The sequence below is a fragment of the Pinus tabuliformis genome, chromosome J, assembly GCF_031772625.1.
Source record: "Pinus tabuliformis cultivar Carrire ecotype Pingquan chromosome J, CPIR1, whole genome shotgun sequence".
Taxonomy (NCBI): domain Eukaryota; kingdom Viridiplantae; phylum Streptophyta; class Pinopsida; order Pinales; family Pinaceae; genus Pinus; species Pinus tabuliformis.
In genome coordinates this window covers 870345999-870373245 of record NC_142295.1, presented here as the reverse complement: position 1 = coordinate 870373245, position 27247 = coordinate 870345999, and the positions used below count along the sequence as shown (strand labels likewise).

Here is a 27247-nt window from a genome sequence, read left to right as displayed (position 1 = left end):
GGGCGAGTTGGTGGATCCCACACTATATAGGTAGCTGATAGGTTCCTTATGTATCTGGTCAACACTAGGTTGAATATCCATTTTGTTGTGAACACACTCAGCTAGTTCATGGTGGAACCAAGACAGGTCCATTGGGTGGCAACGAAGCATGTGCTGAGATATCTGCAAGGTATAATGGACTATGGGCTCAGATATGTTGGAGTTAGGGAAGTGAAGTTGCAAGGGTACACAAATTCTGATTGGGCAACGAGTGTCGTGGACAGAAAATCCACATCTAGATGTTGTTTTCACTTGGGTTCTACCATGATCTCATGGTAGAGTAGGAAGCAACAGTCAGTGGCACTTAGTTCAGCACAGGCAGAGTTCATGGCAATGAGTACGGTGCGTTGTGAGGCAATTTGGCTTCACAAGATGCTTGTAGGACTATTTGATTTGGAGATGGGGCCAACAGTGATTCATTGTGACAATCAAAGCTACATTAAGCTCTCTGAGATTCTTTGTTTCATGATTGGTCCAAGTGCATCCAGATCAGATGTCACTTCATCAGAGACTGAGTTTTGAGAGGTGCTGTGAGACTGTAGTACATTTCCACAAAAGAGCAGGTGGCAGATATTCTCAACTTCTAACTAAGCATCTCGCGAAAGGGAAGTTTGTGAAGTACCGAGATAAGTTGGGGACAATGGAGAATCTGTTCCTTGCTATTAGGGAATGTTGAAGCTTGTAATAGCTTCATAAGGTCTTCTGCATAGGCTTCGTGTCTTGGCATGTAGAAAATGATTTATTGCCTCTTTAGGTATTTACGTCTTCTTTCCTAAGTCTAACTTAGGAAAAGTACAATAATTAAAGTCAATTAATTATTGTGCACTGTTTAGTCATTTAAGGATAAATAATAAAATTATTCAAGTGACTTAGAAGTAATTTCAACCATGATCTCCTAGATCTGCTAGAAGAGAGATTAGGGTTAGGGATTTGGGCTTAATGAAGATTATAAATGAAAGCGTAAGGGAGAGGTGAAGACAGAAACAAGGAAGAGAGATAGCTACAATATTTTTGAGAAAGCTATTTTCTCAAGGAGAGAGCAAATTCTCTGTAGTGAGAGGCTCAGTTCGATTGAGGAGAAGGAGAATACATGGATAATTTTGGGAGTGTTCCAGGAGGCTGATTTGTTGGAGATTGGAGAGGCCAAATTGATGAAGTGAGGAAGCACAATTGCTGGGAAGGCCGTTTTGTTATGGCCGATTTGTGAATGCACAAGGGCAAGGCGCACGGGTTGATTTGCTAGTGAGAGGTGGGCCGATTTTCTCAAGGCCTAATTTTTTTAGTGACTAGTTTCCAATTGGTCAAATTTCCTTAGGCCGAATTATTCTAGTGCGGCTAAATTGCAGGTTCCAGTCATTGTATTTTTCTTTGTAAATTCTTTGTGGGTTGAAGCCTTGATTTTCCAAATTAATAAATGAAGGAGAATTGTTGTGGGTGTTTATTAATTATAATGTGTGGTTGATCTCTTCGTTTCATTTTTGCTACATATTAATTTTTGGAAGTTAAAAATATGAGTGATTTTATTTTTCAATAATTCAAAATTTATTTGGTAAAATAAATAGGAATAAAAATTGTTGCGAGAAAATAAATCTGGGTTGGTATTAGGAGATTTAACACTAGGAGTTGGAACTTTATGTCTTTGGGTGTGAGATTGTGTGTTAACAACACCCCAAATAGGTTAGGGCACTCACAACATAGGCTTAATCCAAGCTCAATCCTGCCAAATAAAACCATTAAAGGACTGGAAAATACCAACACATGAGGAGCAGTAATTCATCTTCAAAACTTAGGGAAAACCTTTGGGTTTCTTATCTTGAAATGCACCAAAGCTCTATCACATATGTGAGCAAATGCAAAGGAAAAGCCTCAAATACCCCTCATGAGCCTTCAACCATTGGAAAAATGCTATACCACCACGACAAACATATCCATCAATAATTACCAAGGTGTTCCACTAGTAGTAGCCATAACATGTCACATCATCATCACCACCAGACTCCTTGCGGGGTGGGTGAGGCTAGAACCATATATGGAAGGGTTAATACCATCTAGGCATGAAAAGCAATATAGCAAGTACACAACACCATGATGCCAAAAAAAGTCACATGAAGTAACAAGCATCACCATTAACTATCCATTATTAAACTGATCCATCTACCAAAATATGCAACCATAAAGAGAGAACCAATGACAATCCATCATAATGGGAGAAATGTGTCTCCTCAAACCAAGGCAAGAAAGAAACCAATGATAACATCATCTCTAAGAAGCCAAACTGCATGAAGGTGTTGAAAATCACACACGTAACCGTCATGTGCAATGAGGGGTAATGAGGAGGATCCTTAAATGAGACTTCTCTTGTAGGACAATGTCCAAGTTGAATTTACACCCACTCCTTATTCCCTGAGAGCATTTAAGTGTTGCCTTTTTTTCACATAATAAACACCATGGGTGACTCAACTACAAGATGGGAATGTACCCTTGCTTGGCCCTTTTCTTTAGAGAAGATTGCCTCCACAGACCTTTCAGGGTGAAGGCGATGTTGGTTTCTGAGTCTTCTTTGCTCCTTCATTCTATTGACATTCTATTGAGCACATTCCTCCTTTTTGGCACTCCTTAAAGATGCCTTACCGATCTCCTAACTAAAGTAGAGATCATTAGGGTGTCTAGAGAGGACATATAACAATTGTACATTTAGGGTACTTGGGTCACCTCTCCCTGTCATGTCCCTTCTCAAATGTATTAGTCACGGGGTGCAGCTACACAATTTTGGCATCATTTTTGGCTTAGGAGGAGGACCCCACACGCATAACTTAGGAACTATAGGGAATTCAACTTTATTTCTGGTAGCTAGTGGAATGTGGGGGCCACCCACATGAATAATTCGAACTTGGCCATTGCATGAGCTTGGAGGGAATCAAATTAGTGGAAGGAGGGGCCACATGAGGCTAAGGGGGCCTAAGGTGATAAAAGAGGAAGGAGCTCTCATTTTGCAGCATCTTGATCATTTTACAAACAAACTCATCTTTGTATGCTCTGCTGCTTAGCGAGTCTACCGACTGTTTAGCCATGAATCTTTCAAGCAGGAGATTCAACCTCTACTTCAGGGGACCATCCGTGCTACAAAGATTTCAAAGATTTCAGCACAGTCATACACTTCATCCAGCCACGCAGAAGAGACTGCATATTTTCTGGGCAGGCAAAACCATGCAGGAGGAGATTGAGCTAGCCAACAGGTCCATAGTTTGCTGGGAGTTCCGGGGGTTGGAAAGGCTGTTGGGTGAGGAAATTTTCGTTGAGTTTTGCAGCCAGCTCAACAGGGGTTACAAGGGTATGATTTTCTGGGTAGGCAAAAACACGTAGGAGGAGATTGAGCCAGCCAAAAGGTCCATAGTTTGCTAGGAGTTTCGGGAGCTGGAAAGGCTGTTGGGTGAAGACATTTTCGCTAAGTTTTGCAGCCAGCTCAATAGGGGTTACAACAGTACGATTTTCTAGGTAGAGGGATTGCGCAGAGGCCTCTGGCAGCGAACTCGTGGTGCTGGAGAGAGCAGTCATCCGGGCCAAGAATCATCCGGGGAGTAAGGAGTTGGTTATCACAGGTGAACCCAACATTCTAGGGGTGTTCTAAGAGGGATTTGCAGGCTGTTTCCTGCAAGTCGAATTTGGCAGCAGCAGCTAGGGAGACGCTCCAAGGAGGCCGAAAATTCAAAGTCAAAACCAGAGAAATTCCCTTCTGGGTTTTGTCCAAGGAGTCCGAGGCTAAAAGGATATAATTTTCTGGGAGGTTTTTGGGCATATTCCAGCAGGTTGAAGTTCAACAGCAACAGTTTTTACTAGGACAATGCAGTGCAGAGTTCTGCAGCAACTGGGCAGCCTTCAGCTCAACTATTCCATCACCTGGGTTTTGTCAAACTTGTCCTTGAGACAAGCCCAGGCGCACCATCTCATTTATCTTGTACCTATGCTCTCAGAGTTTATAATATATGGCTCAACAGTTTCAGATTTACAGTGTTTTTATGGATGTATAATGCATGTTTTTAATTTTATGCGGTGACATTGTTTATTTGTTTAAATATCACGTATATTCCTACATAGGAACATTACATTGGTATTAGAGCCTCGTTCTTGGCTCAGCTGTAGGGTTTGTTTCCTATGGGAGGAGAAGACCAGCAGAATATCACTTGCCAGAGGCAGAGGTACAGGAGCAGAGAAAGGGAGTTAGAAATTACACCAGATACGGAGAAAGGAGGGAAAGCAGTGGCTGGAGAGGAGGAAATGGCAGAGCCCAAGAGCAGGGAGGAGATGGCTTTCGATAGCCTCTTGAGGGCTTTGAGTGACTTGGCCAAGGGGCAGAACGACATGCTGGAGGAGATCAAGTCACAAAATAGAGACAGGGCCACACCTAGAGGGTTTTTATGTGGAGAAACTTTTGGGGCCTCTTAGCCTTTCGATCACCCCTCACTAGGAGCGCAACGCCCTTCAGTTAGTGTGCAACTAGGGCTACACTACCCTCTTTTGTGCCAGTGGCACAAATCGAACCAACAAGGGAGGAAGACACTCTCCAGATGGGGGATTACTTCAGAGAGTGGCAAGCGATGGACGAAGACTTCAAAGAAGCCCTCTCCTTCAGAGATTATTGCAAGCTCAAGCAGAGTGAGAGGAACAAGGGGTACTATGAGCTGCAGATAACTATAGTGAGGATGTGTTTGCCTACATTTGATGGCACTGCCAAGTGCACAGCCAGGGCTTAGGTTGAAAAGATGGACACATACTTTCAACTTAACAGGATGACAGAGTAGGAAGCCATTAAGATGGCAGCATTGTACTTGGAAGGGGAAGCCCATGATTGGTGGTTTCACGACCTGACCACTTTGGGGCATGCCTAGATAGTTTCTTATGAGGACTTCACTCGGAGGGTGGTGGAGTGATTTGATCAGAGGAATCCGCAGGCATCTTTCAGGGAACTGACACAACTGTGCCAAAAAAGCAACCAAGAGCAATACTTCTGAGACTTTCTACGTGTGTCAGTGATGGTCCCAGATCTGTCTGAGGCAAGGAGGGTATACACCTTCATTGAGGGCTTGCTTGAGCACCTGTGTGGACTAGTGAAGTCACATAGATCCTCCACATTGTAGGAAGCAGTGGTGTGTGCCAGAGATTTATAGGGGGCCGTCCCCAAGACCAGAGCACCTTTTGTTGCACGGACCCCTTTTCCATAGAAGGGGCATGAGACTAGACCCCCACCACCAAGGACCACACAGGGGAGGGGGCAGTTAGATGAGGAGACTCGGAAGGACCTCTAGAGGAGGAAGCTGTGCTTCACATGCAGAGAGCCCTGGGCACTTGGCCATAGGTGCACTACAGGTAGAGCACATTACATTGAGGTCCTTTCTGACAGTAACCAAGAGGACGAGGTGGAGCAGGATTGTGGTGGGACAGATGGAGAGAGTCTGGCGGACAGTGGGCCACCACCACCACCTCCACAGGGAGGGGCATCACTTGCCTCATTGAGAGGAGTCCTTGCTTCTTTATGCGGGATTCCTAAGTTTTTGACACTTAGGATTAGAGGTACAGTATAGGGACAGAGGGTGTCAGTGTTGGTAGACAATGGGGCTACCCACAATTTCATAGATGCATAACAGGTCCAGAGGAGGGGCCTCACCACAACAGAGTTTGAGGGGTTCTCAGTCCTAGTACCAGGTGATCGTACCATCCAGTGTACTAGATACGTGCCCTCCTTGAAATTATTCATGGGAAACTACTTGATGACAAACCACTTCTTTGTGGTCGAGGTGCCAGACACCAACGTGGTGATGGGTGTCCAGTGGATCTATTCCCTTGGGCGAGTCACGACAGATTGGAGGAAACCTAAGATGGAGTTCATGGGACCAAATGGCAAACTAGTGGTCTTGAGAGGCATGCAGTCTTATCTGCCTTAGACAGTTTCGGCCCATAGGATGGAGGCAGATCTCCGGCATGGGGACATTGAATGGTAGTCGAGTTGAGGATCTCAGAGGTTGGGGGATAGGCGCAGCCACCACCAGCAAACATACAAGCTTTACTGGACAGGTATGTAGTAGTGTTCGGGGACATTCCACCAGGGCAGCCACCAGATAGAGGGTTTGAGCACACCATTGAGCTGGAGCCGGGTATACAGGCAGTTATCACTACTCCTTACAGGCACCCCAAAGCCTATAAGGACGAGATAGAGAAGGCCATCCAGGAGTTGCTGGCGTTGGGCCATATCAGGCCAAGTTCGAGTCCTTTCGCTTCTTTTGTAGTGTTGGTGAAGAAGAAGGATGGAACCCTTTGGATGTGTATCGACTATTGATTTGGGGTAGCATCGGATGTGGAGAGGCTAAAGCACATGAGATCTCCAAGACCCAGAAATGGTTTGGGCAAATTCTACCCGGTTAAGGAGATATTAAAATAATTAATATTTTTAATGGAGTTCCTAAGTCTAAACTTAGGAAAAATAAAATATTAATGAATATTAATATAAAACTGGGTTACAAGGTTCCAAATGACATGGGTCAAGACAAATCTAATCTTATCCATTGATTAGAGATGTAATCTCAGCTGTTGAAGGACCAACATGAAAAGTATAAGAGGAGGCTTGAGGAACAGTCGGAGAATACACCAGAGTGATCAGTCATTCGATTTTCTAGAGCGGGGTTTGCTAAGAGAAATCGAATTAGTGATCAGTTGCAGCGAGGGGCAGTGAGTACGAGGCAGAGATAGTGTCGAGAGACCAATGCAGAAGCAGAGAGAGGTAGAAGTTGAGCCAAGGGGAACACACAGAGCCTAGCAAAGACAGCGTAGAGGCCAGAAGGGCATGCTTCATCCACGTAGAGGGTAGCAGGAGTGACGTAGAGGTTGCGCAGTTCCTTAGAGGGCTGACACAGAGGGTTTGGGGCTGACGCTGAGGCCAGGTGGGCTGACGCTGAGCTTCGGAGGTTGCTTGAAAGGGTTTCGTGGGGCAGATTTTTTAAATATCTGCTTTCGAATAGAGAGGTATTACTGCTGGATTATTTTCTCTATCGGGTTTGCCGATTTGGTACCCAGTTGTACTTAAGGATAGACTGCATAATAAAATAACCCTCAGAATTGTTGCACCAGTTTTCCCAAGTTGGGTTTTTCCGGGGATGAGTTGTCCAAAAATAACGGTGTCACTTGTGTGTTTGCTATTTCTTTCAGTGGTTGATCTGCAGATGGTTGAGACTGTATTGTGTTTATTTTGATATTTATATGTTTAAATAACCTGTTTGTAATTAACAAGTAGGAGAAATAAACCAGAGAATACAAATAAAATTTCTAATGGGTAATACTTAGAAATTTCAACATGGTATCAGAGCATGGTTGCAGATCACAAGAGAGGTGAAGGCACCAACTGAAGCAGAAACAACCATCCCGAGTGACAGAAGTTGTTCCTAGTAGAAAGCGATGGAAAGGTTTGACGCAGAGGGACTACGTCATCAGTCTGGGCGAGAGAGAGGCCAATGCAGAGGCTGAGGAGGGCAGAAAAGGCTCACGTAGAGACCAAGTGAGTTGACGCAGTTGGCTAGGGAAGCATTTCAGCTAGTGTCGGGATTGCGCAGAGCCTAGAGGCTCAGTCTTTCTGTTGCTGGGGCTTAGGAAGCTGTGGGCAGATTGCGAGGAGTGAAGTTGGTGGGGTGCTGTTGCTGCCGAGTCAGAATAGTACCTAACGGGCAAAACCAAGGTAGAGGGAGTAGCTACCGAGGTGGATTGCTAGCAATGAAATTCGGATCAGTGTTGCAGATGCATAGGAGATCGGAGAGGTGCGACTCGACGGTTGGTAGGCATTCTAGGAGGGAAATCGATACTCAGAGGGAGTCTAACAGAGAACTTCCAGACGGGAAGTAGCGACTTAGAGGGAGTCGAAGAGAGAACTTCCAGAGGGAAGTAGAGACTCGGAGGAGTCTAAAGGAAGAGTAGAGAGATGGCCATGAATGGACTAAGGGATCAGGACAGGCTGGACGGGGCGTCCAAATTTGTAGTCTGGAAGGCCAAGATCTTGTCCATTCTAGATAGACATCGCATTAAGGCCTTCGCCTTGAGAACAATGGCTATCCCAGTGGACTCGGCTGATAATGAGAAGTATGAGGAGGCAATGGCCAAGGCAAAATGCATCATCCTTGATGCGGTCAAGGATCATGTGGTTCAACATATTGCCGAGAAGGATACGACAAAGAAAATGTGGGACACCTTGAAGACGTTGTACCAACAAACTTCCGTGTAGAGGAAGATGTTACTTGAGAATCGGCTGCAGTAATACCAGATGCAGAAGGGGGAGCAGATAGATCACTTCCTCGAGAGATTGAAGGAGATCTGGGACCAACTGACTTCTATAGGGGCCACGCCGGATCAGGAGTTTAAACGCAGTCTCCGAGGAGTGGGATACATTTTTCCAGAGCATTCTGGGCAGGGCGAATATTCCAGATTGGGAAGAATTGTGGGCAACTCTTCTCCAAGAAGAGATCAGACGGCTGAGCAAGATGGGAAGTAGCAACAAAGGAGTCTGGATCAAGAAGGAAGAGGAAGAGGATGCAGCTCTCGCATCTGCAAAGAAGTAGGAAAAGAGGAAGGGAAAGGACCTCTCCAAGGTTAAGTGCTTCAACTGTGGGGAACTAGGTCATTATGCGAACCGGTATCCGAGGAAGGAGAACAAGGGAGAGGCGTCTGACTCCAAGGCAGCACCAACGAAGGCGGAAAAGGAGGTAGAGGAGGATGATGATTGTGCCATGAGTGCTCATGTACCTTTAGTCCTGATTATAGGCGATGAGGGGCAGGATCCTTGAGGTACCCAAACTCTTGGATCAGATCCTTGCTATGGGAGCCCTGAAGAGAGAGTATCAGGACTGGCGGATTTCGGTAGAAACGGATGCGGATGAAGCGACAGAGAGTGCTACAGTGCAACAGTCTCGGGCAACGCAGAGCTAGGAGGCTACAGCAGTGCGAGAGGCACTGAGGAGGTTGCAACAGTGCAAGATGGCAAAGAGAGGTTTGCAGCAGTGCGAGAGGTAGGGAGTTATTGCAACAGCGCAGAGGCAGTAGAGGGAGCACTTGATAGCGGCAAAGAGAGCTTCAGCATCGAGAGTGTTTCTAGCCTGACAGGGATGTCAGTAGTTGGGTGGATCAGTTACTTACTTCTCAGTAACTGAGTTGCAGTGCAGTAGCAGTTAGCAGTAGCACGATGCAGCATGATGAGAGGGGGTTGCAGTGCAGATGCATTGTTGGGAGAAAGGACCAGCAGCAGCACAGATGCAGAGGGAGCTGTCGTATGGATGCAACAGTGGCAGTGGCAGAGCCATGGGGAACAATACAGGATGCAACAGTGCAGAGGATGTTTGGTGGGGAGGCCTAGCATTAGCACAGGTACCGGTGTCGTATAATCAAAGTAATGCTCATTGAGGAGTATTACTAGAGCACAATCCTTGCTAAGAGGGAGTGTTGATTTGGGATAGCATCAAATGTGCTCTAGCCATGAAAATTGGTGGAGAGGTTAAAGCACATGAGATCTCCAAGACCCAGAAGTGGTTTGGTCAAATTCTACCCGGTTAAGGAGATATTAAAATAATTAATATTTTTAATGGAGTTCCTAAGTCTAAACTTAGGAAAAATAAAATATTAATGGTTATTAATATAAAACTGGGTTAGAAGGTTCGAAATAACATGGATCAAGACAAATCTAATCTTAGTTGTTGATTAGAGATGTAATCTTGACCGTTGAAGGACCAACAGGAAAAGTATAAAAGGAGGCTTGAGGGCTAGTTGGAGAATACACCAGAGTGATCAGTCATTCGATTTTCTAAAGCGGGGTTTGCTAAGAGAACTCTAATCAGTGATCAGTTGCAGCGAGGGGTAGTGAGTACGAGGCAGAGAGGCAGAGATAGTGCCAAGAGACCAGCGCAGAAGCAGAGAGAGGCAGATGCTGAGCCAGAGGGAACACGCAAAGCCCAGCAGAGACAGCGCAGAGGCCAGAAGGGCTTGCATCATCAACGCAGAGGGCAGCAGGAGTGACGCAGAGGGCCATAGAGGCTGCATAGTTCCTTAAAGGGCTGACGCAGAGGGTTCTGGGCTGACACTGAGGCCAAGTGGGTTGACGCTGAGCTTCAGAGGTTGCTGGAGAGGGTTTCGTGGGGCAGATTTTCTGAATATCTGCTTCCGAATAGAGAGGTATTACTGCCGGATTATTCTCTATTGGGTTTGCCGGTTTGGCACCCAGTTGTACTCAAGGATAAACTGCATAATAAAATAACCCTCAGAATTGCTGCACCGATTTTCCCAAGTCGGGTTTTTCCGGGGATGAGTTGTCCAAAAATAATAGTGTCACTTGTGTGTTTGATATTTCTTTCAGCTATTGATCTGTAGGTGGTTCAGACTGTATTGTGTTTATTTCGATATTTATATGTTTAAATAACTTGTTCATAATTAACAAGTAGGAGAAATAAACCAGAGAATATGGGTAAAATTTCTAACAGATAATACTTAGAAATTTCAACATCGACTATCGAGCCCTTAATCGAAAGACTCTTAAGAACTGGTACCCCATTCCCCATATTGATGAGCTAATGGATGAGCTTAGAGGAGCCAAGTACTTCTCTAAGATTGATCTGCGTTTAGGGTACCACCAGATTAGAGTTTGAGATTAGGACATCCCAAAGACAGCTTTCCGGTGCCACTATGGGCACTTTGAGTTTCTGGTCATGCCATTTGGACTGACCAACGCTCCAAGCACTTTCCAGTCTTGCATGAACCATATCTTTCAGGGACAACTGAGGAGGTTCGTGCTAGTGTTCTTCGATGACATCCTGATCTATAGCCGAACGTGGGAGGAGCACCTCCAACACTTGGAGGAGGTATTGCGCATTCTGGAGGAGCAACAATTTTATGCCAAGCTCTCCAAGTGTGAATTTGGATTGACAGAGATGCTTTATCTCAGGCATATCATTGGAGCAGATGGGGTGAAGGTTCACGTGGAGAAGATTCAAGCCATCCAGGATTGGCTAGTACCCCGAGATGTGACTATGCTGAGAGGCTTCTTGGGTATTTGCACTTACTACGGGATGTTTGTCAAAGGGTTCTCACAACTGATAGCACCCTTGACCGACTTGACCAAGAAAGGGGCCTTCTCATGGACTGATGGAGCACAGGCTGCCTTCGATCACCTCAAGGAGGTGATGAGCAGTTGCTTTGTTTTGGCACTCCCAGACTTTTCCCAGCTATTCATGGTGGAGTGTGATGCATCAGGGGTAGGAGTTGGAACCGGATTGTCACAAGAGGGGCATCCCATAGCTTTCGAGAGTCGGAAGCTCCTACTGCATGAGCTGTCATATTCCAAATATGACAAGGAGATGCTGGCCATTATGCACACATTGGCCAAGTTCCGCCAGTACTTGGTGGGAAACCGATTCCGAGTGAAGACTGATCACAATAGTTTTCGACATTTCATGGGGCAGCAGGGCCTCAATGATAGGCAACAGAGATGGGTCAACAAGGTGTAGGACTATGATTTTGACATTGAGTATGTGCGGGGCAAGCACAATGTGGTGTTCGATGCTCTATCTAGGAGACCAGCTAGGTTATCTCTCATGAGCATCTGCTAGGATTGGAAGGATCAGCTGTTGGTGGAGTACTCCAAGGACAGGAGGGCCTACGAGTTGTTGGAGGGGACACATGCAGATGAGCGTTACTGTGTGATGGATGAGGTCATCTATTACAAGGGGCATTTACTCGGTGCCCAATTCGCAGTTGAGGGAGAGGGTACTCCAGGCAGCTCACGAATCACCACTGTCTAGACACCAGGGGTTCCGGAAGACTTACATGGCTGTTCGGGAAAGGTTCACGTGGAAGGGCCTCAAGGAGGATGTGCTGTAGGACGTACGAGAGTGTATGGCCTGCTAGCGGAACATGGGGGAGCTGACTCACGTTGTAGGGCTACTACAACCACTTCCCATTCCAGAGGGGAAATGGGAAAGTATTTCGATGGATTTCATCACTGGGCTCCCCATGGTACAGGGGAAGGATTGCATATATGTAGTGGTCGACAGGTTGACCAAATTTGCCCATGTCTTCGCCATCCCCACTAGATACATTGTTGCACAGGTTGTCGAGTTGTTCTTCTAGGAGGTTTTCAGACTACATAGGCTCCCCAAGAACATTGTGAGCGACAGAGACAACAGATTCATGGGTGGCTTTTAGCAGGAGCTCTTCAGGTTGGTTGGGATGTAGCTCACTCCTTGCACCAGTTATCACCCTCAGATGGATGGTCAGACGTAGAGGGTCAACCAATGGTTGGAGGGGTATCAGAGGCACTATGTGACAGGTTAGCAGAGGACGTGAGATTTGGTGGTTGCACTTGGGCGAGTTCTGCTACAACACGACGCACCACATGTCTATCGGTATGACTCCTTTCCATGCCCTCTATGGATATGATGCGCTAAATTTTGTTGATATTGTTTTCAGAGACAGTCGGGCCTTAAAGGCCAAAGACTGGGTCTAAGAGAGCCAAGATATCCTCAAGGCTCTCAAGGATAATTTAGCAACAACCCAAAATCAGCAAAAACTGTATGCAGATCGGCACAGGATAGAGAGGCACTTTGAGGAGGGGGACTTAGTATACCTCCGATTGCAGCCTTACAGACAGTCTACGCTGAAACAGAAGGGGGCCAAGAAGCTACAACCACGCTTCTATGGGCCCTACCGGGTGACTAGGCAGGTTGGGGAGGTGGCTTATGAGCTAGAGTTGCCTCCGGGGAGTAGAATCCATAACGTATTTCATGTCTCATGCTTGAAGAAGGTGCTGGGACAACAAGTGACAGCAGCGGTTGATCTAGCCCCATTGGATGATGAGGGCCATTTGGTGTTGGAACCAGAGGCTATGTTGGAGAGCAGGGAGAGGAAACCGAGGAGCAGGACCATCAGGGAGTTCTTGGTACGCTGGAAGAACTTGTTGAATGAGGATGCCACCTGGGAAGGTGAGCACATACTGGAGCACCCAACTTTGAGGTTGCTTGAGGGCAAGCAACATTTGGGAGGGGAGGACTGTCATGTCCCTTCTCAAATGTATTAGTCACGGGGTGCAGCTACACAATTTTGGCATCATTTTTGGCTTAGGAGGAGGACCCCACACGCAAAACTTAGGAACTATAGGGAATTCGACTTTATTTTTGGCAGCTAGTGGAATGTGGGGGCCACCCACATGAATAATTCAAACTTGGCCATTGCATGAGCTTGGAGGGAATCGAATTAGTGGAAGGAGGGGCCCACATGAGGCTAAGGGGGCCCAAGGTGATAAAAGAGGAAGGAGCTCTCATTTTGCAGCATCTTGATTATTTTATAAACAAACTCATTTTTGTACGCTCTGCTCCTTAGTGAGTCTACCCACTGTTTAGCCACGAATCTTCCAAGCGGGAGATTCAACCTCTACTTCGGGGGACCATCTGTACCCGCCCTAGGGAGGCTGTTCCATAGAGATTTCAGAAGTTCTAGCACAGTCATACACTTCTTCTAGCCATGCAGAGGAAGAGACTGCGTATTTTCTGGGCAACCAGAAACATGCAGGAGGAGATTGAGCTAGCCAAGAGGTCCAGAGTTTGATGGGAGTTCTAGGAGCTAGAAATGCTGTTGGGTGAGGAAATTTTCACTTAGTTTTGCAGCTAGCTCAACAAGGGTTACAACAACACAATTTTCTGGGCAGAGGGATTGCATAGAGGCCTCTGGCAGCAAACTCGTCGTGCTTGAGAGAGCAGTCATCCGGGCCAAGAATCATCTGGGGAGCAAGGAGCCAGTTAGCATAGGTGAACCTAGCATTCTAGGGGTGTTTTCAGAGGGATTTGCAGGCTGTTTCTTGCAAGTCGAATTTGGCAGCAGCAGCTGGGGAGAGGCTCCAAGGAGGCCGAAAATCCAAACTCAAACCCAGAGAAATTCCCTTTTGGGTTTTGTCCAAGGAGTTCGAGGCTGAAAGGATATGATTTTCTAGGCGGTTTTTGGGCACATTCCACCAGCAGGTTGAAATTCAGCAGGCAACAATTTTACTGGGACAGCGCAGTGCAGAGTGGTTCAGCAACTGGGCAGCCTTTAGCTCAGCTATTCTATCACCTGGGTTTTGTCAAGCTTGTCCTTGAGACAAGCCTAGGTGCACCATCTCATTTATATTTTACCTATGCTCTCAGATTTGATAATATATGGCTCAGCGGTCTCAGATTTGCAGTGTTTTTTATGGATGTATAATGCATGTTTTTAATTTTATGCTGCTGCACTGTTTATTTGTTTAAATATCACTTATATTCCTACATAGGAACATTACAATCCCCTTTCTAGTTTGTTGGCTGCAAGATGACCTTATATGATAAGTACTTTATATAGTTGGAGGACAACCTCACTGCATGCCCTAACTATATCCAATGTTGTTCGCTACATTGCCTCAAGATTACACTTGACCAGTTGAGGGTTTGTTCCCCACTCTATAGGCTGAGATTGATCAACATATCTTGCAAGTGGTAAGGAATTGCTAGTTGTGCTATTTACAAGAGATTGAGATTGAGGAGCACTGCATGATCATGTATTCTATATATTATCGTTTATACCATGATTTTGGAATGCCCCTTGCTACCTTATTTTGCTCTTCAGGTAAGAACTGTCTAGTTCCCTATATATGCTTGGCGATTACTCATATGATAAATATTATGGGATCTATCTTGACGCTGACCCACTTTGAAACATGGCTTGTAAATGAGGTACTTTCTCTTTAATGCTTACATTGAAACAATGACAAAGATGCACCTGGATTGCTTTTAGATGAGTGCCATAGCATTTGTCCCTTGTTTTTGTTGACAAACTTTGTATGGACACCTTTAACATTAAACACCTTTGTTGGATTTTATTACGTTATTATTATTTTTCTCAATTGTCAATTTCAATTCTTCTGTACACGGTGTTGAGCTGGTGATAGTCAAGGATGTTTAAAGCTAACTTGAGAATTCAACATGTTTCAGTATGTGGATAGGGAGTTTGGCACAGGAGCATTAAAGATAACACCTGGACATGATCCAAATGACTATGCCATTGGGAAAAAGCTTGGGCTTCCACTGTTTAATATCATGAACAAGGATGGTACTCTCAATGAGAATGCTGGTCCTTACAGGTAGTGCACAATAAAAGTGAATAAATTCATACAAACAAATGCAAATCCAATGATAGCTGTGGCAAAGGTTTGGTTGTTGTTGGAAAGTTTTAATATTCTTGTGAATACTGCCTGTTTAGCCTATGGTCATATTAAGTCGGGACTATGTTTGCAGAGGGCTTGATCGGTTTGTTGCTCGGAGTAGGCTATGGTCAGATCTAGAAGCTGTAGGACTTGCTCTGAAAGCAGAACCATATACTCTACGAGTCCCAAGGTCTCAGCGTGGTGGGGAAGTATGTTTTAATAACGACTGTTTACTTTTCACAAAAATTATTTCTTGTTGATCTACTTTAAACATGTTTAAATTGGATGAAGTCCCTTTTTTCTGCCTTCTATACGATTCCATTTATTTTAAAGATCTATTATTTATAAGGTTTGTTTTTCTTTTATGTTGCTTACTTCCAGTTAAGTCGATGTGGCTTGATGCAGCAATTCTTTACTTGATATCAGGTTGTAGAACCGCTTGTGAGTGAACAGTGGTTTTTAAAGATGGAACCTTTGGCTAACAAGGCTCTTGAGGCTCTGGAGAACGGGGATTTGAGAATTATACCAGAAAGGTTTGAGAAGGTATTCAAAGGACCTGTCCTAGTTTACTGGTATAAGCTAGTTATGCAAACTGAGATAGAATGAACGTCAATGCTCTTTTGCATATATTTCTAGCATGTAGTCTTCTTGTCATTTCACAGCAATGCTGATTAAGATCACTGCATGATCCCCTTCAGAATAGAACTACATAAAATATAAATTTCCCCATGCTGCATTGTTTTTTGAATTGCAATATGTTTTAATGATCAACTCTAGATGCTGTTTCTAGTTTGCTCTTAAGTCCTAAAATTCAGAAATCTGGGGAGGCTTCAAGTCTAGCAGGAATCAATAAGTTTAAGTTTAAGAATAATTTTCCTACAAGTAGAAAATTCTCAAACCTGGTGGCTCTTGAATGGGTTGATTTCAGGTGTAGACATTTCTATATGCTTTCAACCATTCTGCATTTAATGCATGCTTTTGTTGTTGGCAGTAGACTTACAATCAGTGGCTTTTGAACATTAAAGATTGGTGTATTAGCCGGCAACTTTGGTGGGGTCATCGTATTCCTGTTTGGCACATTGAAGGAAGAGGAGGGGAATACATTGTTGCACGTGATGAGGCAGATGCATATGGAAAGGCTCGTGATAAATATGGTCAAAATGTTGAGTTAGAACAAGATCCTGATGTTCTTGATACATGGTTTTCAAGGTTTCTGCTTGAGGCCTTTTGCTGACATCATGATTTGAAATCTCTATATAGTTAATAACTATTGTTATCTATCAATTTTGATATATACATTGTAATGTCTTTTCACTTTTACAAGGCAATAATGGTTTTTGTATATCCCAGAATTTGGACAGGCTGCACTCTTCTATTTGTTACTAGTAATTTCCTTTTTCTTTTTTTAAGGGAAAATATTCCCTAGGCACTCTATATTTTGACCTACTGACCAATTTTGGTCATTAGTGGACATTAATATGATTTTGTTTCATTTCATTTCTGAATATTTATCCTTGCAGACATTATTCTGTGTCATTTACGTCTCTGTGTCTCACTTGTTTTTAGGATTTGTAAGCATTATAGTGGGCTTAAAACTTTAGTTTCTACTTCATGGAATCGTTGTAAGTTCTGAGTTGGTCCGGTTGCTGTTATTTTATGTTATGCTAATTGTACTTTTAGATATTGCTAAACTTCATTTAGAATTACTTTGTGCCCTTCTTTTGAGGTAATTTTGTGGATAACTCCGATTATGTTTTATTGTTCACATGCTTTGTCGTACACCAATATGTTTGTGCTATGTAAACCTTTGAGCACTTGACCAGCTAGGCACACACAGAAACCCACACCAGATTAGAATACTTGTAATGTTTGTCGAATCCTTTTCCATTCTTATTCAAAATGTAAGCTCAGTAACAAAGTCTTGTACTATTTCCTTAATAGATTTCTTTTGGTCATTAGTGTTTGTTGTAGTAAACTGGATCTATAATCATTTTATAATTTTATAGAATGTTTCCAAATGGTTAACTACTGTGGAATTGTTCTGTGTTGACCAGTGGACTCTGGCCATTCAGTACTCTTGGCTGGCCAAATACAATGTCAGAAGACTTTTTGCACTTTTATCCAACAACTGTCCTTGAGACTGGGTATGTATTTTTTTTAAAATTAAAGTCAGAACACTTCTGCTATTTTCTACATTCCCCAAAGTTGGTAGAGGAAGAATAGTAATAGATAAAAAAACAAGAAAAAGAGGAAAATATTGCACTTGTTTTTGGAAATATTTGTTATATTTACACAAAATATTTACATCAAGAAAATGAAAAGCAGAGCGGTATTTGCAATGGTATTTACATCCTCCTTAAAGGAATGAGCACAACAATAAAATCTGAATAGGAACCAAAGTCTAACATCCTGGCATCCTTGATCAAGAAAAAACCTTTTCTAGCAGCTACATATGCACCGCTTCTCTCCACAAAAGGCCAAATCCAGACAAAGAGCTAACCTCATTCTCAGAAACATATTTGCATCGAAGTTTCCATAGAACATTCAAAGTACGAATTCTGAAGCTAAGAGAAGAACAGATCACAAATCTAGAGTCACACAAAATCTCTACATGCCATGGATGACACCCCCAAAGAATATTTGACAGATTAGTTTGAACATGCTCCTTGATATTGCAAAATCTAGTGGAGTGGTGCAAAGTCTCACTAAGCACTCTGGGTTAGGGGCAACAATGAGATCAACCACCACTGTCACCTTAGTGGCTGCTCCCCTGTTGTCGTGTGAATGGATATTATCTCCACAAGGGAGGCTTCCCCAACAAGTCTTGGAGATTAAGTAACTGAAGGATTCCCAACCAAAATACCCTCTAAGGAACCTGTTAATTAGACACCCCAGAAATGTGTTCAGTAAGGTAGGTCTCTAGGTGAAAATAAGGTAGCAAGTTCAAACTTCAAAGAACCTATGGCTACGTCTACAGGGTTGAGATAAGTCTTGGAGATGCTCAAATATATTCCAAACACATGCTACCATTAATTAAACGATTGCTGTTATAAATTAGGGTTTGAGATAAAGACACTACAACATGAAAAATTTGTGACAACAATAACAGAAATAGCCTATAAGTGATGATAGAAAATAAAATGTCAAAGGCTATTAAATAGGTAAACAAGAGAAAGGTTAAAGAAATTTTTTCAATGGCTGAAAAATGCTCAAAACAACAAGGAAACCTTAGACATCAGCCCTAGAATTATCGCGGAAAAACGCATAAAACTGATGCTTTTCCTTTTTCAGTTTCATAGATGCAAACCCCAACGCTAGGACTATGACCTTTAAAGTATTTTATGTTATTTAATGCATATTTTGCCAGACCATAACCCTAGTTTATCATGAAAAAGAAGAAAAAGATAAATGTCTTAAAGATTGACACACAAGGACTAGTGCCTTTAATGAATTGGGTATATGGAGTCAAAAGGGTGAGGTCAAAGGTTGAAGATCTTGAATGGAGAGAGTAAAAGAGAGGAAAACCTCTCAAACTAACCCTAGCGACTTTCACAAATATGAGATTTAAAGTTAAGGAATGCTATTCTAAGTCTCCTAGATGGATACTTGTGATAAATCTTACAAAGAGAGATTTTAGGGCAATATAATATTCAAAATGTCCTGAAAACTTTATAAAATCGAAATTCTACAATGCAAAATGGAAGAAAAATACTCACAATAAGATAACACCATTCATCATAGCATCACTTGTCATTGCAAAAAAAGTCCATCCATGCAATTTTGTCTTCCCTGAGACAATTTGCTGGCCTAGTAATCCATTATGTCCAAGAGAAAAAGAACAAGCTAGTGTGCACAACTCCACAAGAGAAATACTGAGGGTGTGTGACAATGATACTCCTAATTTGTCTTCCCTCTATTTATATGAGGGCAACCAAGTCAATTTAGCATAAAATAAGCTAAAAGCCCTAGAAATAATATTTTAAGTGTGTACAACTAGGTCACTAGCCAACCTAAAAGATAACCCTCTCATTGATAAAACCTAACAATTAGCCTCTTTTAACCCACACGTGAGCATAATGGCCTTCAAGGGTGACATCATTCTCAAAAAGTGTAAATCTCTATCGAAACGTGCAAAGGATGGGTCACATGAGTTTTCCTCACTCAAAGTCATCTCCTCATCAACAAGGTGTCCAATGATCAAGCAAAACCCTCATCAAGATATTTTCATCAATCAAGCCCATGCCATCACTCTAGAGTCTAGACCTCATCATGGTGATGTAATAAGGCTAGAGCATGACCTCATCATCAAGAAATGCATACTATCCCTTCGAAAGGGATCTCAAGTCATCATCGTTCATGGTCCAATAACATGGCAACATCCATCAAGAAGGTGTAATGCCATCTTGGGGGCATCCTAGGTCATTAGGGTACATCATCTTTCTTGGCAATGCTATGATATTCACACTTAGCATTTTTCTTAGTGAAATATCAATTTTGATCATTTTTGCTATAATGCACAGTTGCACTTAGGAAATGTGGGTTTAGAGGTCCCACACATGATTTTTCGCTTAGAGCACACCCAAACATTAGAGCTAGAGGAAATATTAGAACAACTGAAGGATTTGGGAGATAGAGTATCAGATAATGAAATACTCTCAACAATTCTAAATGCATTAACTGACAAACAAGGTAACCTCATTGCCTCTAGAGAAGAGGAAGCTATCCCATACATCAGGCTATGGTCTTTCGTCAAGGCAGAAGGAGACAGGATGAAGAATGAAAGTGAAGAGAGATTAGAAAGAAGGAAACAATTAGTGTCAAAAAGAAAATAGAGATTTGAAAAGTTTGGTATTCCAAAGAAGAAAAGGAAGAACATGGCTAAAGTAAGATGCTATGGTTGTCACAACTTTGGACACTACAGAAAAGACTGTCCTAATCACAAGAGGGGCAGGGAAAAAGACTATTTGTTAAAATTGGCAGCTAGGGCCAAACTCCATGTAGGTCATCTTATTTATGGCAGCTAATATTTTTCTTGGATTCCTCTCATCGAGACGTGTAGGATTGATCTAAAGATCATTCGATTTTGACATGTATTCATGGAGATGTGAATTTATTTGTGTTATGGGACAATTCATCAAGGTCGGCCAGCAACCAAATTGCCCCCACTAATCCTCCACGTTTTTGTATAAATAGAAGAGGACTTTAAGTCATTTGACACACACTCACTCTTGTGATCTCTCTTCATTCTGTTTTGGGTTTGATGAAGATGAGATCTAGAGGAAGTGCCCTAGGTGATACGCTGCCCTAATAGGAGATGCCCTAGAAGCTGTGATGAAGAAGGCTCTATGCTGTCATGGACAAGGCTCTACGCTGCCCTAAATGCGGTCATGGAATCACAACAAGGATTGGGCAAAAACGCAGGTCTATGACTGACATCTAGACACTGATTTAGGAGGGTCATATTATGCCCTAGCCGCAGAGAATAGGAGGGCTTATGACTGTATAATGGAGGCCTAAAAGACAGGCCCTAACGCTGTGTAAGAAGGCTCAATGCAGGCTTGAATAAGGGCACCTATGTGCACCCCAATACGCTGTCCTATACGCAGCAAGAAGAGGGACTTCGCTGTCCCTAACACAGTCATGGAAGGAGGTTAAACGCAGGTCCTATCTACGGGCCTTATTCCACTCATACGCTGGAAAGAACACAGCCCTAACGCTGCCCTATCAAACTGTTCTAAGCCACAATTTAAAGAGGGTTTTATGTGCCCTAACCACTGTGAATACAAGCCCTAGCCACAGTCCTATTGGGAGGACTATAGCCGCAGTCCTAGAAGAATCATGGCTGCAGATCAAAGGCCTAACTGTTATGGTGATGACCCTAACCTTAACGCAGTCATCTAAAAGGGCCTAACACAGTCATGAAGGAGGACAACCCTAATGCAGAGTAAGGACCCTTCACGCTGTCCTACAGGAGTCCTCTATACCCAACAAGGAGAAGCATATATATGCTGTCAATGGATGCTCCAAAAGGACACAGTCCTAATGTGAGGATATGTCGCAATCAAGGATGTATATAGTCACAGCAAAGGAAGCTTATCAGCAGTAGTAAAGACTGTTGTTCTAAGGCATGACTTAGGCATGTTTGGGAGCAACTGTCTCTATATTAAGGACTGAGGGCAAAGCTGTTTACATGGACCTGTTGAAGGAGTCTGCAACTATAGCCTAGCTGCTCTGCTAGGCTGTAAGCCATAGCAAGCAGCTAAGGCTGGTAGTATAAATAGTTGTAGCATATTAGATGCAGTATATTGGGTGCAACATAATGATGTGATAGATGAAAGCATGATGGGGGCAGCATGGTGCACCATGATGGATGTAGTATGGTGCAGCACAAGGGTACAACATGGTGATTATGGGCATGGATGTATAGCAGCAATACGATGCATTGCAACAACTTGTTGATGATGGGTAAAACATGATGATGAGGTACTGCTCAGTGATGGGAGCAACATAGTGATGAGAGCAGCTCAGTGATTGGTTGCAGCACAGTGTCAGGGGCAGCATGATGATGAGGTGCAACACAATGATGGGTGCAACATGGTGATGGAGTCACCTTGGAGGATGAATTGAAGCATTATGCCTTCACCTGAGTTCAGATCAGCTACCTCATTATGTTATCTTCATGGTGAATATCTTTGCTCTTATCTTGTCAAGTCAAAGTGTTGACTTCTGATGTATATGTACTATCTCTCTCTCTTCTGAACTATTGAAGAACATAAGAAGAATTGATCAAAGGTTTCCCCACATTGGGGTTTGTCCCTGGCTGGCGTCACATCTTGTGTCCTCTTGTCTTGGCTTGTTTTTTGCGATTTATGTTTATGTTCTATCTGCATTTTACTATCATGTTAAATGTGATAGCTAATATGGAATTGATATTGAGCTAATATGGAAAATTGAAGTAAATTTTCTCTCAGAATAGAACATACCTAAAATTAACATGGTATCAGAGCTGAGGTGAAGACAAAGCCCAAGCAAGAGTGAAAGAGAAATCACCGAAGACAGTTGGAAAGGGCAAAAGGTTCAATGTGTTCTGCATCCCACTTCAAATTGACCAAGGGTGAAGTCGAAGCAGAGAATATTATCCGAGTGGCGCAGCGGAAGCATCTGATGGCCTACCTAAAGATCACTTCAATGGGAAGTCCGGATCTAAGGGTGGATGGAAAGGCAGATGCCTTGCTTGCAATAAGTTTGGCCAGTAGGCGAGGGAGTGTCAGAATAGAAGGGACACATCACTTGATGATGATAACAATCATTCAAGGGGCATCTTCAATGATCAAAGGAATGACAGGTACCACGGTAAAAGAAAAGGGAATGCAGGTCATCAAGGAAATGGCCGACTCTTCAAGAAAGAAAGGATCTCCAGGTATGAAGAATCAAATGTTGTTTCTGATAACTACCTCTCCTCTTGACTCTTTGGGAATCTGGCTTATTGATAATAGTGCTTCAAGGCACTTCATCGCATAGAAGGAAGCTCTCTCTAATTTGATAGAGAAGGAAACAATTTGGGAAATTATTCTTGGAGACGATGGCACCTTTCCCGACATGGGTGTAGGGAATGCTACCCTTGAATTGAATGAGGGTAGCACGATTCATTTTCAAGAATCTCTTTATGTTCCTGATCGCAAGAAGAACCTGGTGTCCATTTCGGCAATGGAAGTCAAAGGTTTGAAGGTGGCATTCATCGATGGAAAGGTACGTGTTTGAAAAAGGAATTTTCAAGATGCTTTTACTCTTGGGTTCAGGGTTGGCAATTTGTATCACGTTGTAGCCTGCAGGAAGTCCATTGGGGACCATGTCAGTTGACACATCTCTTCTATAGCGCAGAAGGTCTGCTTATTATGGGGCCCTACCCGATGTGAGTTAGATGGTGACAGGAATGTCTGAATTTAAGAAGGGCATGGAGGTACATGTCCGAGATGTACTGAAGGAAAACTTACAAGGGGACCATTCCCCTCATGTAGCAAGTCCACAAATGGAACAACTTGAGGGGTTTGAGATTCATGATCGGGAATCTCATGTATGTAGGTGGAAGAAAGCTCTCTAAGATTTAAAGCAAGCACCTCGACCTTGTTGTGAGAGGATTGATAGCTATTGGATGAAGCTGAGATTCACTAAGAGTGAAGCCGATCCAAACCATTGCTTTAAGGTTGTGGATGATAGACCTCTCATATTGGTACCTTATGTGGACGATCTCTTTCTGGCAGGTACATACCTTCTCATTTACAAAAGTAAGAAGGAGTTGGATTCTGGATTTGGAATGGTGAACTGCAAGCCCGTGACTACCTCTGAGTTTCATAAACTTATACTAGCATTGATGTTCTTGGTGAACTCCCATCTGGATATATGGTTTGCATTTAGCATGTTGAGCTCATATAGGGTTGAGCCTCACTAGATTGGTGCCAAGAATCTTTTAAGATATCGTCAGGGCACAATCTCTCATGGATTGAGATACACTGCCGAAAAAGTGAAGCTGGATGATTATTCTGATGCTGATTGGGCAAGCAGTGTGGAGGATCGCAAGAGCACTTCTGGGTGCTGTTTCTCTTTGGGTTCTACTTCGATATCCTGGATGAGCAGGAAGCAGAAGACGGTTGTTTTGAGCACCACTGAGGCTGAATACATAGCTGCGAGTATGGCCTCGTGTGAAGCTGTCTGGTTGTGGAAGGTCTTCAGTGAGCTGTTTGGACATGTGCTGGATACCATCATGATCTTCTGTGACAACTAGAAGGGGATTCAATTGTTGAGAAATCTCATGTTCAATGATCGCTCCAAGCATATAGACATTAGGTACCACTTTATCTGGGATATGGTACATTGAGGAGCAAGAAGGATCCATCACATTGGGACTGATGTGCAGGTCACCGATATTCTATCAATGCCCCTTGGAAAGGTCAAATTCATGACTTTCCGAGAACGACTAGGAGTTGTGGAGAGACTCTCTCCTAAGGGTCATGTATGATATGGACATTGAGCTCTAGGAGCTCCGGGGGGCTCGGGGGTACATCGTGGAGCGATGAGCAACCATAGGGTGAGTGGTTCAGCTTTCCCCTAGTGGTTTGCTATGTTGGCAGGATGAGTGGTTCATCCTTCTCCTGCTGAGACACACTCATAGGGTGAGTGGTTCAACCTTCCCCTAGTGATTTGTTGTGTATAGGGTGAGTGCTTCAGCCTTCCCTTGGGATACCCCTAGCGACATGTAGGCAGGATGAGTGGTTCATCCTTCTCTTGCTGAGACATCCTACCCATGCAATCTAGGACTCATGGGAAGTACCTCTCATCTGGCCAATGAGTAGGGAAATGAGGATAGGCACCATAGTAGTTCCGATGGACGCATCGTGTTACTACCGTACTACCTATGCTAGGATGATATTGATCTGGGATCAATTGGAACTGATTTCGGGTCAGTAAGAGTGATATAACTCACTCTCTTTTGGAACTAATTTCGGATCAGTAAGAGTGGTATGAAACATTCTTTTTATTTGGAACTGATTTTGGATTAGTAAGACTGGTATGACACACTCTCTTTATTTGGAACCAATTTCGGATCAGTAAGAGTAGTATGAGACACTCTCTTTTATATGGGACTGACTTCGGGTCAGTGGAGGACGGTCTGATACATTCTCGATCACTTCTTCTTCTTCTTAGATCAACAGAGTAGAGCAGAGAAGTGCAGGGCATTGATGGCAGAGATAGTATAGTTTGGCAGATGGATTAGCAAATGGAGTTCTCCCTAGTTGAGAGGGAGTGTTAAAATTGGAAACTAGGGCCAAACTCCATGTGGGTCATCTTATTTATGGTAGCTGATGTTTTTCTTGGATTCCTCTCGTCGAGAGGTGTAGGATTGATCTAAAGATCATCCGATTCTGACATGTATTCATGGAGATATGAATTTATTTGTGTTATCGGACAATTCGTCAAGGTCGGCCAACAACCAAATTGCCCTCACTAATCCTCCACGTTTTAGTATAAATAGAAGAGGACTTTAAGTCATTTGACACACACTCACTCTTGTGATCTCTCTTCATTCTGTTTTGGGTTTGATGAAGATGAGATCTAGAGGGAGTGCCCCAGGTGATACGTTGCCCTAATAGGAGATGCCCTAGAAGCTGTGATGAAGAAGGCTCTATGCTGTCATGGACAAGGCTCTACACTGCCCTAAATGCGGTCATGGAATCACAACAAGGATTGTGCAAAAACGTAGGTCTATGACTAACATCTAGACACTGATTTAGGAGGGTCATATTATGCCCTAGCCACAGAGAATAGGAGGGCTTATGACTGTATAATGTAGGCCTAAAAGACAGGCCCTAACATTGTGTAAGAAGGTTCTATGTAGGTTTGAATAAGGGCACCTAGGTGCACCCCAATACGCTGTCCTATACACAACAAGAAGAGGGACTTTGCTGCCCCTCACAGTTATGAAGGAGGTTAAACGCAGGTCCTATCTATGGGCCTTATTCCACTCATATGCTGGAAAGAACACAACCCTAACGCTACCCTATCATACTGTTCTAAGCCACAGTTTAAAGAGGGTTTTATGTGCCCTAACCGCTGTGAATAAAAGCCCTAGCCACAGTCCTATTGGGAGGACTATAGCCGCTGTCCTAGAAGAATCATGGTTGCAGATCAAAGGCCTAACTGTTATGGTGATGACCCTAACCTTAACGTAGTCATCTAAAAGGGCCCAACACAGTCATGAAGGAGGACAACCCTAACACAGAGTAAGGACCCTTCACGCTGTCCTATAGGAGTCCTCTATACCTAGCAAGGAGAAGCATATATATGCTGTCAATGGATGCTCCAAAAGGACGCAGTCCTAATGTGAGTATATGCCTCAATCAAGGATGTATATAGTCTCAACAAAGGAAGCTTATCAGCCGTAGTAAAGACTGATGTTCTAAGGCATGACTTAGGCATGTTTGGGAGCAGCTATCTCTATATTAAGGACTGAGGCCAAAGCTGTTTACATGGACTTGTTGAAGGAGTCTGCAACTATAGCCTAGCTGTTCTGCTAGGCTGTATAGCAGCAGCACGATGCATTGCAACAACTTGTTGATGATGGGTGCAACATGATGATGAGGTACTGTTCAGTGATGGGAGCATCATAGTGATGAGAGCAGCTCAGTGATTGGGTGCAACACAGTGTCAGGTGCAACATGATGATGAGGTATAGTACAGTGATGGGTGCAACATGGTGATGGAGTCACCTTGGAGGATCAGTTGAAGCAGTATGGCTTCACCTGAGTTCAGATTAGCTACCTCATTATGTTATCTTCATGGTGAAGATCTCTGCTCTTATCTTGTCAAGTCAAAGTGTTGACTTCTGATGTATATGTACTATCTCTCTCTCTGCTGAACTATTGCAGAACATAAGAAGAATTGATCAAAGGTTTCCCCACATTAGGGTTTGTTCCTGGCTAGCGCCACATCTTGCGTCCTCTTGTCTTGGCTTGTTTTCTGCGATTTATGCTTATGTTCTATCTGCATTTTACTATCATGCTAAATGTGATTGCTAATCTAGAATTGATATTGAGCTAATATGGAAAATTGAAGTAAATTTGCTCTTAACATATAACATATTTAGAATTAACACTATTCTACTAAGGAAGTAAAAGAACCTGAGACAAAGAAGCATAAGAAGGAAGAAGCTAAAAGATGACTAAGGTGATCTTCTTCATTGATAGGTTTCTTTCACTTGTAAGTTATATGTAGAAAGCAATGTAAAGCAGATAGGATGCATTAGAAGGAAGCATCGTGATAAAAGCATTAGAAGTAAGAGCTCATGACATGGGAAGAAAGTATGTTTGGTCCAAATCCTACTAACTAGGAAGCTCTTAGGAAACCTCATGAGTATTTATAAGAAGCAAAAAGATCATCATCGACTGGGATCATCATAGAAGAAAACATCTGCCGGATGAGGAC

At 43.3% G+C, this 27247-nt stretch overlaps 1 protein-coding gene across 4 annotated transcripts in view; it reads left to right on the top strand.

The window, feature by feature from the left end:
* The window catches only part of EMB2247 (protein EMBRYO DEFECTIVE 2247), a 418314-nt gene that overhangs the window by 200360 nt on the left and 190707 nt on the right, over positions 1–27247 (top strand). For all 4 annotated transcript variants that reach the window (XM_089378646.1, XM_089378647.1, XM_089378648.1 and 1 more), the window contains 5 exons: positions 15057–15205; positions 15360–15477; positions 15695–15811; positions 16263–16477; positions 17323–17412. In XM_089378646.1, coding sequence (XP_089234772.1) covers positions 15057–15205; positions 15360–15477; positions 15695–15811; positions 16263–16477; positions 17323–17412 — 689 coding nt within the window. The remainder of the gene's footprint in view (positions 1–15056; positions 15206–15359; positions 15478–15694; positions 15812–16262; positions 16478–17322; positions 17413–27247) is intronic.